This window comes from Lutra lutra, chromosome 9 (assembly GCF_902655055.1).
Source record: "Lutra lutra chromosome 9, mLutLut1.2, whole genome shotgun sequence".
Classification (NCBI taxonomy): Eukaryota; Metazoa; Chordata; class Mammalia; order Carnivora; family Mustelidae; genus Lutra; species Lutra lutra.
The window spans coordinates 142476194-142490646 of record NC_062286.1 but is presented as its reverse complement, the minus strand read 5'-3'; the positions used below and the strand labels follow the sequence as shown (position 1 = coordinate 142490646).

Here is a 14453-nt window from a genome sequence, read left to right as displayed (position 1 = left end):
GCAGAACATTGAGGACAAAAGCAAACAGCACGCAGTTTAAGTGTTTGAATTCAAAATTCTGCAAAGCAGCAGCGTTGTTCAGGACAAGTCCCATGGTCTGGTCTGTAGCAGATCCAGTCTTCACGTTCCTAAGCTTCCTGATGCTAACGGCCCCCTGCCCGCTCTCACTGTAGCCAGTGACGACCCCGCCTTCAGCCTTCAGCCTCGGTCCTGGTCCCCGGCTGGGTCTATACCAGAGACTCTAACTCCCTCCGTCCCCAGCTTTGCGGCTTCAGAGGAGGCTCTGCTATCAGGCCTGCTGACATACCCCCGTCTCCCTGTGCCCCAAGGACATGGCATAAAGGGCTCTTCGTGTCTGTGGGCTGGTTCCCCTTCCAGCCATGTTGTTAGGACTCCAGGGCTCTGCTCTGCACGTCAGTCGTACGTCTCTTGCTGAGTTCTCACTGAATGACACGTACATATTCTCTTCTAAAAGGAATACAAAGGCCCAGGTAGGTTTCAATAAAGCTCAGCATAAACTATGTAATTGTCAACATGTAGCTTCGAGTTTTTTTTTGACAGCAAAAGTAGTCACAGTGGTAAACGGACTTGACTACATCTGGATTCGCTAATAAATACCGGCCTAGGGCAACTGCTGAGTCCCCGACTTTGTTTAGAATTCGCGCCCTGGGCACCTGCGTCCAGCACGCACGCACGCGACGGATAATTTTCATTTCTTCTTGGCCAAGAATGTTCCTTGTCTGCCCACCTCCTTCAAAGGAAGGTTGCCCAGAATTTGTTGAAATCCCGACATTGCAGACCTGACTCCCTGCTGTCCAGTCCTGCTCGGGGCCCGATGGAACCCCAGGCAGGCATGGCAAGATGGGATAGGCCTTGGGCCTCTGACACTGCTTTCAGAGTCAGCCAGAAACCCAGGCCAGGCACATGGTGCCGGGGTCAAGGCCTGTAACAGGCCCGATGGCACCAAGGACAGGCAAGCTCTGCGGAGCTCAGAGGCCACGGCAAAGCAGCAAAAGAATGGCTTCTGAAGCAGGTGTATCTATGAACTGAATTTTTAAAAACTAGTTTGTGGGGCGCCTGGGTGGCTCAGTGGGTTGGGCCGCTGCCTTCGGCTCGGGTCATGATCTCGGAGTCCTGGGATCGAGTCCCGCATCGGGCTCTCTGCTCAGCAGGGAGCCTGCTTCCTCCTCTCTCTCTGCCTGCCTCTCTGCCTGCTTGTGATCTCTGTCTGTCAAATAATAAATAAAATCTTTAAAAAAAAAAAAAAAAAAACTAGTTTGTGCCCCAAGTGTCTGGGAGGCAGAGCCAGGGTGGCCCACTGTGAAGTTGGGCTGACTCGCACCTTCCTCCAGACCAGCGGTCAGCTCACGCAGGAGCAGCAGGCGTCCCCCAAGGTCCTACCAGCCTGAGGCCTGAATAACATCTCCCGCCTCACGACGGGCAAGTCACACAAGCTGTGACTCAGGCTGCAGAATCAACAGAACTATTTAAGAGCAGAGAAGAAAAAAGTTGTAAAGGTTTGCATGTTTATTTATAATTACAATTTACATTACTCCAACAGAGCAGCCCATTGCTATGTTCTAACTCGTAGCCATTAAGTCCTACAAAAATAAACCCAAGCTTTTACAGTAACTGAATCAATACAGAACTAAAACCTTTGTAGCTATTTAAAGGGGTTTAGTTACCAAGGTGCTTATGTTCAACACAGTGCCCTCTCCGGCAGAAGGGCGCATGCTCACACTACAGGTCTGACCCATTTACTCATGCAACGAATTTATGTTCCCCACCCACCCTCCACCCACCATAAAACAAAACGCAACTATTTACAATTGAGGAGAAATAATGTTTTAGGTCAACCGACCTTGCAAAAAAGACTGGCTCATTTCCAAGGGGATGAGACACTGAACAGTGGCCAGAGTCCAATACTGACCAGCCTGGGTCTGGGGATGGCAGGGATGGGGCAGGAAGGACAGGGACGCCACAGGTCCCTGGGCTTTGGCCCCCATCCCCGATTCCTATGGAAGCAAGGCTCCGAGCAACAGTTCCTAGCTTAAGTTCAGGACCCCTTCCTAAGCCTCCAGGACTACCCCCTCTTCCCTGCACCACCCCCCCTGCCCCAACCCACCAGCTCTAAACCTTGACATCGCCACTCTGGATGTAAGGGTTGTCTGGTTTGCTTATACAACATGATCCGTGGGACACCCCACTCTCCCTGCCCTAACGCCCACCCACCCCCACACGCTCCCATGCTGGCCCTGTGTGGCTCCTGAGACCCCCCCACTTGTGGCCATGGGGGTGCCAGGCCAGCAGCACCAGAGACCAGTTGGGTTATAGAGATACACACTTGGCTGCCACATTTGCCAAATGGGATTTGGTTCCATTTGAAAAAAAAATCAAAGCTGTCACAAAGAAAAGTCACAAAATGAGGATCAAGCTTTTGCTCTAAAACCTTTCTCCAAAATACCAGAACCTTAGAATCAGGCTGTGCGCAACTAAAGAGGAAAAACAGGCCAAAATACCTCTAAGAGGTCACCCACGGATACTTCCCCCAAAACAAGTGGTTCTAACTCAGACCATGTCCAAGTTCAATTAAGTTCAAAACACAAGTAGTAGTACGGGAATTTTCCAAACTCCATAAACAAAGTGACCCCCGTGTCCCCGATAAGTGCAGCGTTTCCAACATCCTCAGACACAGCGTCGTTTCTGTGCGACTTCCACAGGCGCCTGTGAGAAGGGGACAGGACACCAAGTGAGTACGCTCAGCCAGCACTCCCCGAGGCAGCCGCCCCACAGGAGCCAGGCACGCAGACTCCCAGGGAGGACGGGGTGCGCATCCCCCTGCTGCACTCCAGTCAGGCCCGGGCTCCCCAGACTCTGTAATCACAACTGAGGATAGAAATCATCTTTGTGCACATGGGGGACAGAGAGGGAGCTCCAGATCCCAACCTGGATGAGGCAGGTCAGCTCTAGGCACACCTGTAACCCCCTCACCGCCCAGACTCACGGGGCACACAAGTCACTGGCAGTCCCGGAGTCCCTGCAGGCTAGAGCAGGGAGGCTGGCTTGGGACAAGTGTCCTTGCTGACCACGTTCTGACAACACTGGGGCATGCCCTCCCTAGGAGGCCCCTGGGTGACTGGGAGGGTCGAGGCCCTCATCCGGGCTCTTACTGGAAACCAGAGCCAGCTGCTCCGGGCTCCTAAGCTCTTCCTGCAGAGAGAGGCTGGCTATCGGGCCCTCCCACCCCAGTGCTCTCCCTGCAAAGGGCCCAGAAACTTCCTTCCCTCACTCACCGCAGGCGGCATCCTCACACCCTGCCAGTCCCGGCTCTGTGGGAAGTTGGGTTGCGCCGGGTTGTACCGTTGCCCCTGCCCCCTCGAAATCCACCCCTGAAGCTACGGCCACGAAGAAACCTTCCAGACACCCCAAAGGTCTCTGTGTTGAGCTTCCGCTCCTCAGCCCACGTAGTCCGCCTGGAACTGAAGCACAGACAGGGGCGTGAGACCAACGGCAGTGGTCCCTGCTCACCCCTTTCCGAGCCAGGCCCCAGCCTCATGTAGCCCAAGAGGGAAGAAAGCCCGACAGGTGGGGACTGCTGCTGGAGTCAGCAGAGGGGATGACCCGGTCCCGGCCCAGCAACCCCGGAGCCAGCGCCACAGCCACTCCCAGCCACATCTCCAACCAGGTCTGTTTCTCACGGGCCGGGGCCGCTTCGGCATCAACTCTCGTTTTTACCAATGAAGGCGAGCATGCCACGCGAGGCAGGGCCCCTGTGGGCTCCAGGACCCAGAGCAGGTGATGGACCCCTTCAGACAAGTGAGGAGAAGGTTGGGCTAGATGGAACAGTGTCTCCGAGAACGCGATGCTCACGCTCTGGGGGCAGTGGGGACATGGCACCAAAACTGCATGCTGTCCTGCCGTCCTTCACGCCACAGATGCTCTGACACCCACCTCCGTAGCTCAGGAGAGGAGCCCTGTGTCTGTTTCTGGGCCGCTCACGGGCCCTGCACCAGCACTGAGCTCCTCTTCTATGGTCCCCACAGGCCTCACTCAGAAGAACCAACAGCTGAGTCCTTCAGTCCCCCAGGCCAGCAACCCAGAGTCGTGCTGGTTCTCCCCACATGCTGTCAGCACACCCTGTCTGCTCCCCCCTTCCACGTGCATTCGGAAGCCGAGCTCTCCCCTCACCCGCCACCACCACCTTATGCCCAGCCGCGCCCGTCCCCACCTTCAGCACGCTCACCAGAGAACGCTGAGGGGTCGGACGGCATCGCCCACCAGCTCCCGCCCTGACAGCTGCCCACGGCTCTCCACACACGAGCTGCTCGTCACTGTGACCTACTGCTACCGAGCCCCCACACGCACACGTCCCCTTCATCCCAGACCGACTGGCCCCGCCCCGGCGGCCTGTCCACAGCAGCTTCCTTTGCTCCCCACTCCACATGCGGTGAGATCGCCACATTCAACTGACCTTTACCTTCCCGCTGCCCAGCCCTCCCCTCCCATTCCCTGAAGCATTTCTATCCTAGACCTGCTCATGCTTTTATCGGTTTTCCCCCTGCCAGGCCAGAGACGTGGGCAAGTCAGGACTCCCAGCTTGCTCTGTGCGGTGCCCTCGCCACCCAGCAGTGTGGCTGGCGCTCCGACTTCCACGATGTGCCCGTCCTACAGACCCTGTTTACCACTCTGCTCACTCGCATGGCAGCATCCAAGCACCAGCTGCATGGCACTGAAAACGCACGACAGGGTCCCCAGCCTCCAGCAACCAGACGAAAGACCCCCCCGCCCCCAAACGGAACCCTGGCTGGCTGCTGTGAGTAGCAAGGCCTCGGGCCCCCAGGGTCCACTGGGAACAAGAATAGGCCAGAACGAGCTCAGCTGGGGAGGGCAGTGCCCACCCCAGCTTTAATGGACAAAGGGGCTGGAAAGCCAAGACAGAAGTCGACTCCCCAGGTGCCCGTGACTGCCGGGGGTTTCCAAATTGCCACCTGCTGGCGCCACGAGGACCGAGATGCCCATGTGGCAAAAATGGGAGTAGGATCCTAGATTGGCCCTGAACTTAGAGCGGAGGCTGGTCTTCAAGAGAGCAGGCCCTGGTCTCAGGGGGTGTGAGGCAGAACGAGGGTCTTCCTGCCAGCCCATCCAGGCCTTGCGAGCCCCGAGCCCTGAGCCCTCCCCTGGCCCCTGACCTGGTCTTGAGCTCAGAGGAGATGTTGTCGAAGAAGGACTTGGACTTGTCATAGTAGCAATTGGGCCCCAGGTGGTCCTCCTCAGCGGGAGCCTCGTCACTCTGGGTCACCACTGCCGAGTCCTTCTCGTCCCCCTTCTCAGCTTTGTCATCTGCACGGAGAAGAACACACTGGGATGCTGGGCAGTGAACCGAGCACCCCTTCTCCCCGAGCAGACCCCTGGCAGCTGTCGCGCTGCGGGAGGGTGGGGGACGGCCTTCAGTGTTCGCGGAATCTCCTCAAAAACTGCTCCTGTCCACCCGGGGGCCGCACGGTCTGCTCCCCCTCCCCCCACAAGCACAGTTCGCAGGGGGGCCCCGAGGCTCCTCCGCTCCTTCAGGACTCCTTAGGGGGTGCCACTTCCACACTGGCCAGCGGCCCCACTGCATGCCCCCCGCCCCTTGCCCGTCTTTTCTTGACCCGCTTCTACAGATACCCCTGGACGGACAGCAATTTCCAAATAACGGCAAACACCTTTAAAATTCAGTTTCTTCTTAAACTCTTTGTCCAGCTCCTCCCTGTTGAACTGGGCGTTGGCGCTCTCAAAGTCAAAGTCGCCTTCAAACTTGATCGTGTTTTCCTTGACGGCAGTCGGGCGGTGCTGCCCCCTGGAGCGGTTCCTCGTTCGTCTGTTCCCTGTGAGAAGAAAGGAAAGCCGTGGCTGGGAAGCCACCAAGCTGACCTCACTCGGTGGGGCATGACGACAAGGAGGGAACAGAGCACACAGCAGCAGACTCTGAGCCCCAGCACCCCCTCGAACCGTCACCCAGAGACAGGGCGGGGGGCGGTGCGGGGGAAGCAGAGCACACCTGGACAGGGCGAGGCGCCCCAGAACTCAAGGGGCAACAACTGTTACCTGATCTCCTCCTCTGAGGCCTTCTGTTCTCGTCATTCACCTGCCCTTGACTCGGCACAGCGGCCGGCTGAGCTACATCTAAGGCGCAAAAGGGAAGAGTAAGGCGAGCGCCCGCAGAAGTGGAGCCCAGCGACGGACGCAGGGCGGCACCCCCGCAGGGACATGCAGCAAGGGGAGACCCCTGCAAAAGCACACGGTGTTTAGGATGGGGACAGGGGTTGGTGCTGTTCAGTCAAAATAAAAGGAAAAACAAAAAGAGAGGAGAGAGAAGGACAAAGGACCCCAGGAAGCAGCGCGCCGCTTTGAGAACGCGAAGCGAGCCCCGGAGGACGACGGGTGCTAGTACCGCTGCCGCTCTTGCTGCAGGGCTGCGCGGGCCGCCCGCCGAGCTGCACCCCCGCCGGGCCCTTGCCGGGTAACAGCTTTTTGGCGTTCAGGTTATCGACAGAACCAGTCTGCACAGCCTGCTCCACCATGGGGCTCTTGCCGACTGGGACGGATGGAAAACCGGCTCCTGAGACGGGAAGGGAAGGAGGGCTTAAAACCAGAGAGGAGCAAACCTCACACCCCTCTGGCCACTCCTGCCGGGTGGCACGCCAGGCAGCTGAAGGTAACCGCCTGGAGATTCTCCGGATCCCAGCCAGGCCCCCCCCGGACCACCCCCTGTGTCTAGCCAGGCAGCAACAAGGCCGGTTCATCCGGGAGCCCTGAGCCCCAGGACCCCCAAGCCGCGGACCGGACCACTGAGGAGAGAACACTCCGCCAACAGCGAACACCCCCAGGCGGTTTAGAAACAGCTTTCCAGGGCGGGAGGGGGACGCATAAAAACAAACGAACGAATCCAAAAACCACATAAGCTCTAACCCCAAGGGGGCTCCGTGGGTTCCAAGATGCCAGCAAATCCACCGTCTGAGAACTTACTTCATCCTACTCCTCTCTGAACAAGAACCGTCCCAGTTCAGGATCTCGTAGTAAACACTGATCACTCTTTAAATCCCAGAACACCGTTGTTTCCGCTCGAGGAATAACAACACCGCAAAGGGCGGAAAGGCCGCGGTGATAGGGCCGACCCAGAGAGGGAGACCCAGAGAGGGAGACCCAGAGAGGGAGACCGCCAGGAAGAAACCAAGGCTCCCCGGCCGCCCCCGGAGGCGGGCGCACGGCGCCCTCATGGGCCCATCTCCTCTCCTCGCTACAGTCTACGGGGGGTGGGGTGGGTGCTGGGTGGGGGTCCAGAGCTTTGACACAGAAAAGCTGAGCCCTAACCACGGCACTGGCTACGAGGAGAGGCAGCCTGTCACACGTGAAGACCGGCTCTTCCACCTTTCTTATTTTCCACGTGGCACAGACACTAAGGTAACACCTGTGAAAAAGTCCCTTATGACCAGCACGGAAGCTGCTCGTGGCCCACCCCACGCCAGGCGCCACGCCAGAGCAGCCTCCCCAGCCTGCCACCTTGCCCAGCAGGGCCTTCCCAGAGACCCAGACGGACCGCTCCTGCCGCACTCTACCTCCGGGGCGCGAGAGGCTCAGGCTCCTTTGCTTTTGAGAAAAGAAACCAGTTAAACCATCTTGCCTTAGCAATTTCATGCAAACAATCCGAAGAACGACGAACTTCTGATGTCAACTTAACCGAGAAAAAACATCACTGCTTCCACAACTCGGACATGCCGGCATCCGTGCAGGAGCAGAGAGCAACACAGGCAGAGTAACAGACTGACGGCAGCGGTGTGCCACAGCGGGAGCTCCAGCAGCCGTCCCGGACCGAGCCCCCGCGGCGAAGACAGGGCTCCTGTGCTCGACCTCAAACAGGCAGGCACGTGAATCTCAGCTCTCCGTGAACTGAGAGCATCAGGAAAGGTCAAGAGGCACCACAGCGAGGCTGAGGCAGGTGGTGCACACGAGCATTAAGAAGCCGTTCGCCCGGTCGGTAGCTCAAGCGAGCCTCCCAGTTCTGCAGGGGCTTCCCATTACAAAGCTACCCTCAGGCCCCTACGGCCGACCAATGTGGCACACAGTTCCCAAAACAACAGGTGAGTTTCTCAGGGACCCTCCACTGCGGTCTCACCCAGCAATCTAGAGCACATCTGGAACCAGCAGACACCCCAGGGAAGGGCTTTCTGTGGAGAGGGAAGGGAAAGTTCCCATGTTTGGTGGTCTCCGTGCAGGTCAGAACAGACCCTGGGCGCAGGGAAAGTGAACAAGCGCTTGGCCACTTCTTTCCAATCTCTTCTTTAAAACGCCGGGAGATGGTTAATAGATCATGACCACACACTGAATCAAACGGAAGCAGCTTAACTGACCCCACGGGCTTGGCTACAGCTACGGTCACTCTGGGCTACTGGTTTACCCCCTTGCTCTCAGGATGGCAAGACAGCATGCAGCTCTCCCAGACTGCGGTTACCCTTGGAAGTGAGCTGATGTGGTTCTGAGGACATGTCAAGCTCTGAGGCGGGCTGTGGAGATGGAGAAGAACTAGGGCTGGAAGCTGCGGCCGAGGCTGGAGGGCTCACCAGCTTCTCTAAAAGAAGACAGAGGAGAGAAGAGCAAAAGAGAAGGTACACAAATAAGTAACGAGACACTCGTGCTGTGTCTAGCAAGCTTGGAAAGAGCCAAGCAGTCTCTCGCAGGACACGTGGCTCACACAAACCTACTCTAGAAACACGGTGAGCCAGGCTGAGAAAGGCACCTGCACCGGAGCGGCAATCAAAACAACTTGGTTAGAAAGTGACCCAGACCCAAGAGCCAGTCTACAGGGCCTGCTCGAAGCCCTGCGCCCGAGGAGCAGACTGGCGACTCCAGGATTTGAACACACGGAAAAGCTGCGTCAAGGGCCAGGCAGACCCTCACTCTCCGTGTGCGGGAGAGAACCTCATTCCAGAGTTGGTGCGCCTTTGGGGAAATAACTTTGGAGCAAAGCACGGACAGTACGGTGACTGTAACAGAGGTGGTGACGCGACTTTTGCGTTTACAAGCCTGCAGACGTGCCTATGGTCAGAACTCATCTGGAATCACGCGTAACACTTGTTTCCTATTGAAGCAAATAGACCATGACTTCCACCCAGACCAACATTTCAGATGAATTTTGATTAGAATCATCTGTTCCAAAACTCAGACTAACTCTTTTACTCTGAGTAGCTACTACGCGTTCTGGCCGGTCAAGTCGCACGGAGTAACGTGCTAAGCATGCAACACAAGTGGAGTACCCCAAGGACGGTGTCCCCAGCACCAGGGTCTACGGCCCTGCCTCCCGGAGGTCGTCGCACGAGCAGTTTTCCAGACAGAAAAGGTTACTCACCTAGACCCAGGGAAGCGGCGTACTGCTGGCTAAGCAGAGAGCTGGCAGCCAGCTGGCTGTAGGGCGGCATTCCTCTGAAGGGGCTGTAAGGCACGTGTGGCTGGAAGGAGGAGGCCGAGCCCGAGCCCAGGGAAGACTGAGCAACGAGACACACAGATGAGAGCAGCGCAAGGCCCCCCATCACCCGCCTGGAAAGCACGGCTCAGATGGGGAAAGGCAGCCAGTTTCTCAGCCTGTATCCCTGGAGGCTGGGGGGGCGCAGGGGGCACTTCCAGGACGGCCAAAGGGGGCTCAAAGCTGCCTTTCCCACATTCCATACCCAATACTCCCTGTCCAGGTAACTCGGGCCTCCATTTCCCCTAACTCAAGCCCTTTAACGACGCCCGCTGTCGTCACGTAGTCTAGCTTCTGTACGGGTGCCCCATGCTCGGTTTGGCCCCGACACACAGGACTACAGCCACGTGGTTCCCAGATGAGCAGCCTTTCTCCGGTCCCCACACTTTCAGGGACACTGCTGCCTGTTGCTCCCAAAAGGCCCCTTTGTCCCTCGGGGCCTGGCTCAGGTACCTGACTCTTCTGGAGTCCCTGAGAACTCTCACTGCAAACCTTTCCTAAGTTTGGCCTGGGGCTGCTCCTCTTGTCCCCAGAACCCGCCACGCCGGCTCCTAGCCTCCAGGGAGCACCTCCCATAGTATGGACCTCCGAGGAACCAGGGAATATTTAAACTCTAAGTCGAGAGAATGTTAATCTAGGTTCCCTGGTCATCCTAGGCAATTACGCCTTAACGGGAGCGCCCAGATGGCTCGGTCAGTAAAGCAACTGCCTTCCCGCTAGGGTCATAGTCTCTGGGTCCCGGGATCCGCCCCGCATCTGGCCCCCTGCTCAGCACGGAGTCGCCTTCTCCCTCTGCCCAGGACCCCCAACCCCACCATGCTCTTCCCCAAATAAGCACATCTTTAAAAAAATCAAATAAAAATTTTTAAAAAGTTATGCTTTTATACAGCAGGCAGGAGTACGCTACAAGAATGGCAAACTCAGTGTCCCAAAGCACCGGTGTGTACAACCTGGACAGCGACGAGAGCGAGTCCTGCTGCCCCAACCCCAATCTAGTGACTTAGCGATGCCCCCAACACCCCAGACAAGACCGGGCCACCACCCCCTTCTCACGCAAGTGGAGTCTCCCTCTCCAGCGCACACGACCGCGGGCTGGAACACCAGCAGCCCACACAGAAGTTAAACCACTTTTCGCTAAGTGGCTATTCCCCGAGCGGAGCGCTGCCGCCAGAGGACACCAAGGTCCGCCGGAAACCCGCGCCCCTCGAGGCCGCGCCACAGCCAAGCGGAGGCGCGCGCTTACTTGAACGATGGCGGGGTCCTGCGGGAGCGCGCGCGGAGCTTTCGGAGGTTCGCACACAGTGATGTCTTTGATGTCGCTTCCCCGGAAGATGATGTACTCATAGATCTCCTCTCTGGGGGGGGCCGGCCTGTCTGTGGGACGGTCTTCAGTGCCAAAAGACCGCACTTGGGAGTTGAGAGAAAGAGGGGTCAGCTTCTCGTCGGCCAAGGGCGTTCCCTCCATCCTCTCCACGGGGGCTCTCAGGCGTTCCACCACCGGCCGGCCGCGCACACCATCCACGCCGCCACGTCCGTGGTCCACCTTCCGACATCGACCCCACCCCCCAATTTCCAACGCACGGTACCTACAAGACCCCAGCTGGCAAGACTCCAAAGGTTCTAGGTCACAAAGACAAGGACATCTGAGCCCGACAGTCCCGGGAGGTCGAACACCCTCGGGGGTGAACACAGGAGGCGCGGCGCCCCAGCAAACCAGGTCGGCTTCGCAGAGCGCCCGCCCGCACCGCCTTCAAGGCCAAACAGCACGACGGCTGCTTTTTCCCTGAAGCCTCACCCCGCGTCGTCACCCCCGGGAGCCCGTTCTGCCCGGAGAAGAGCCGGGAGGCTGTTGCACACCTTCCCACAGCCTGCCGGGGAGGGGCTCTCACTGACACTCCAGGAGCCGCGGGCCCAGAGCGGACCGCCGCACCAGCGTGCGCCCCAGGGCCCTCCTGGGGGCGTGGACCCTTACCAGCGGGGCTTAGGGCCCCTCCGCGTCTGTCCTCCTTCAGTCCGTGGGGCTGAGCTGGGCTTGAAGCAGCCTCTCCCTGAACTGAGCACAACTCCTGCTACGGACCAGACACTCTGGGCCTCAGTTTCTCCAATGAGAATCTCGTGCCAACACCCCCGCGTGCCGAGAGGACACGTCAGCAGACGCCCCGGCCTGGAACCCCGAACGCCCGCTGGAGCAGGCAGTCGGTCTACCCAGAGCCTGCAGCCTGCGTTAGCAGAAACTCCCGGAGAGCGGAGCGAAGGCCGGGCGCTCCCCTGGCAGAAGCAGCGAGCGGGCCGAGCCCTGACCCCTCGAGGCCTAACGAGACCCTGGGAACGCTCGGGGCTTCCGGCGACCCGGCCGCACTCGGCGCTTCTCTCTAAGAGGCGAGGAAGGGCACTCGCCATCTTCCCTGGAGGCTGAAGACAAAGAAACTTCGGAGCCGCCTCCCGCCTCGGCAGGCTGGGAAGGGTTGCGGCCGCTCCGGAGCCCGGCACAGCCTCCTCCCCCCGCGTCCCCGGGGTGCGGCGGCGGCGGGCCGCCGAGCTGCCCAGCGAGGCCCCGTCCCGGCGGGAGGCTCCAGCAGGACGCGCCGTGTGTCCGCCTCGAGGCCCCGGCTGCTTAATGGGTTCCAGAAGGGCTTGCGGGAGTCGCGTTCTGGGGAGGCCCGGGAGCCCCGGGCCCCTCGCCCCGCCCCTCCGCCGCGGGGACCCGGCTCTGCGCGCCCGCCGGCCCCCCACCTGCAGAGGTGGGCTGCGCGGGGGAGGGGCGGCGCGGCGGGAGCCGGACCCGCCCCCCTCCCCCCGCCGCTCCCCTCCCGCGGGCTGGGCGGGCGGGCCGCGCACAATGAGCGGCGGCCGCGGCCGGGGGGGACCATTGTGCCGGCCGGGCGCCGCGGGGGGCGGGGAGGCGGGCGGGGGGCGCCGCGGGGGGCGCCGCGGGGGCCGGGGCGGTTGGGGCGGCCGCGGGCCGCTACCTTTGGCGAGCGCCACGGTGGAGTTGTCCGTGTCGATGGTGTAGAGGATGCCCTCGTAGCGGATCTGCGCCTTGGAGATGAGGCTGATCTTGCTGCCCAGGTACGGGGTGCCCGAGGAGCCGCTCATGGCGGCGGCCGCCCGGCTGGGCCCGGCCCGCTCGCCTCCGCGCGGTCGCCTCGCCGCCGCCGCCGCCCGCTCCTCCGCCTCGGCGCCTCCTCACCGCCGCCCGACGGGCCTGCGCTGGGACCAGCGAGCGAGCGGCGGCGCGCGGCCTGGGGCTCTGAGGGGAGCGCGGGGGAGGAGGGGCCGCAGCAGCCACATCCGGGGCCTCGCGCCGCCACGCCCCACCCCCGCACGCTCGGCGCCCATTGGCTCGCCGCGCCGGCCTCCCTTTAAATATGGCCGCGCCGCGGGCCTAGGGGCGGGCCCGCCCTCCGCGCCTGCGCAGCCGGCGCCGGGGGCCCGGACGGGCTTTCCCCGGCTCTCCGCCCCCTCCTCAGCGGACTCCCGGCGGGCCCTGCGCGGGGTGGGAGCACGAGACCGGGCGGGCAGGCTCAGGGGTCGGGGCGGCGCGGGAGGGGGTGAGGAGGTGGGGGGCGGAGAAGGGGGTGGGTATCGGGAGGGGCGGAGCGCGCGTGCCTGGAGGGCGGGGGCGGAGGGCGGAGGGGCGGGGCGGGGGCGGGGCTGTGGGCGGAGCGCCTGGGCCCTGCGGGGTCGCGGGGCGGCTAGCCTGCGAGCGGTGGACCCCCAGTCAGGCATCTGCCTTGCGGAAAAGGCCAGGACAGCTTCCCCTGCTCCGGGTGGGAAGGCCGCCCGGCCGGGGTATGCCCGCCCCTTCTCCAGCGCCCGCAGGCCGGGGTCCCTGAGCGCGATGCGGAGGCGGGCCTCGGGGTCTCTGTCCCGCGCGGTGCAGGCGGGGGGCCGGGAGTCCCTGTCCCGCCGAGCGGAGGCGGGGGTCGGGGTCCCTGTCCCGGGAGGCGACTGCGGGTTCGGGGTCCCTGTCCCTCGAGGTAGACCCGGAGGGCCAGGAGTCCCTGCCCGCTGAGAGAAGGGGGCGGCGGGGGGGCGGGGACCGCCCTGTGGGCGCGGGGCGCCGTGGCAGCGGCGGGCGGGAGCGCTTCCGGCGCGTCAGCCGCTAAACATAAAGTGCTGAGCGCGGCGCCTCTCAGTTCCCCTCCCCCACACCTGCGGCGGCCTCGCGCCCCTTAACCCAAATCGCAGCCTCCAGCGCCTCGCGGCCCCGCCTGGCCCGGCCGGCCCGGCTCCCGCCCGCCGGCGTCCTGGGCGTCTTGGGCGTCCGCCCGGGGAGGCGCAGCGGGACCTGGCTGGTCGGCGGCTCGGCGCGGCGCGGGTCTGTCGGGCTCCCTCCTGCCCCGGCCCGGCAGATGCGGGGCCAGTGTCGGGTCCCGAAGGAAGGTCGGTGGAGGCTGGCCGGCATTTTGTAGAAAGGAAACGGGGTAACCTAGAAAATGCCAGAACATCCCCCGCAGGGGACCGCTTACAGGTGTGACTGCTGACCCTGGGGTCGGCCAAGATGTAAAGTGTGTTTCTTACCGTGAGAGTCAAGCAAGGGAACGACCCGCTGCGGAGAACGTGACCCGCCGCTGGGACGGGCCTCCGACTCCCCTCCTCTGGTGAGGGAGGATGGAGACCCTGCCCGGGACAGGCTCCCGCCAGCACCCGGTGACATCCAGGCCCGGAACAGTAATGGTTTTGGGAACAGGGAGCAGCGAGGAGGGAGCAGACGTGGAAAAGTCTTCAGGAGGCATCTGCTAAGACCTGTGCGTTTTAGAATCGGTTCTTGGCACGTGAGAAGACTGCGCTGGTGAGGAGGGTCCGAGCTGTGGAACTAGTCCAGCCCCACTAGGAGAGATCTCTGGGGATGGGGGTGTCCTAGAAGTGAGATGGGACTCTCCCTTAGCACAGCCTTTCCCTGGGGGTGCACCTGTCCCGAGTAGCTGCCACCCCAGGTCTCCTGATTGTTCCC

General features: G+C 61.4%; 1 protein-coding gene across 4 annotated transcripts; it reads right to left on the bottom strand.

Annotated features, from left to right (window-relative positions):
• Positions 1 to 1512: 1512 nt before the first annotated feature.
• On the bottom strand, positions 1513 to 12817 carry LSM14B (LSM family member 14B). 4 transcript variants are annotated; one of them, XM_047744644.1, is made up of 10 exons: positions 12466 to 12817; positions 10740 to 10903; positions 9383 to 9482; positions 8489 to 8605; positions 6431 to 6598; positions 6085 to 6162; positions 5703 to 5864; positions 5190 to 5340; positions 3294 to 3479; positions 1513 to 2724 (listed from the first exon to the last, which is right to left on the bottom strand). In XM_047744644.1, the coding sequence occupies exons 1-9, from the start codon at positions 12590 to 12592 to the stop codon at positions 3308 to 3310; spliced, it is 1239 nt and encodes a 412-aa protein (XP_047600600.1). In that variant the 5' UTR covers positions 12593 to 12817; the 3' UTR covers positions 1513 to 2724; positions 3294 to 3307. The 4 variants fall into 4 exon arrangements, with proteins under 4 accessions (XP_047600600.1, XP_047600599.1, XP_047600603.1 ...); XM_047744643.1 differs by having other exon boundaries at positions 9383 to 9518; positions 12466 to 12810; XM_047744647.1 differs by lacking the exon at positions 8489 to 8605 and having other exon boundaries at positions 9383 to 9518; positions 12466 to 12814.
• Positions 12818 to 14453: the final 1636 nt, after the last annotated feature.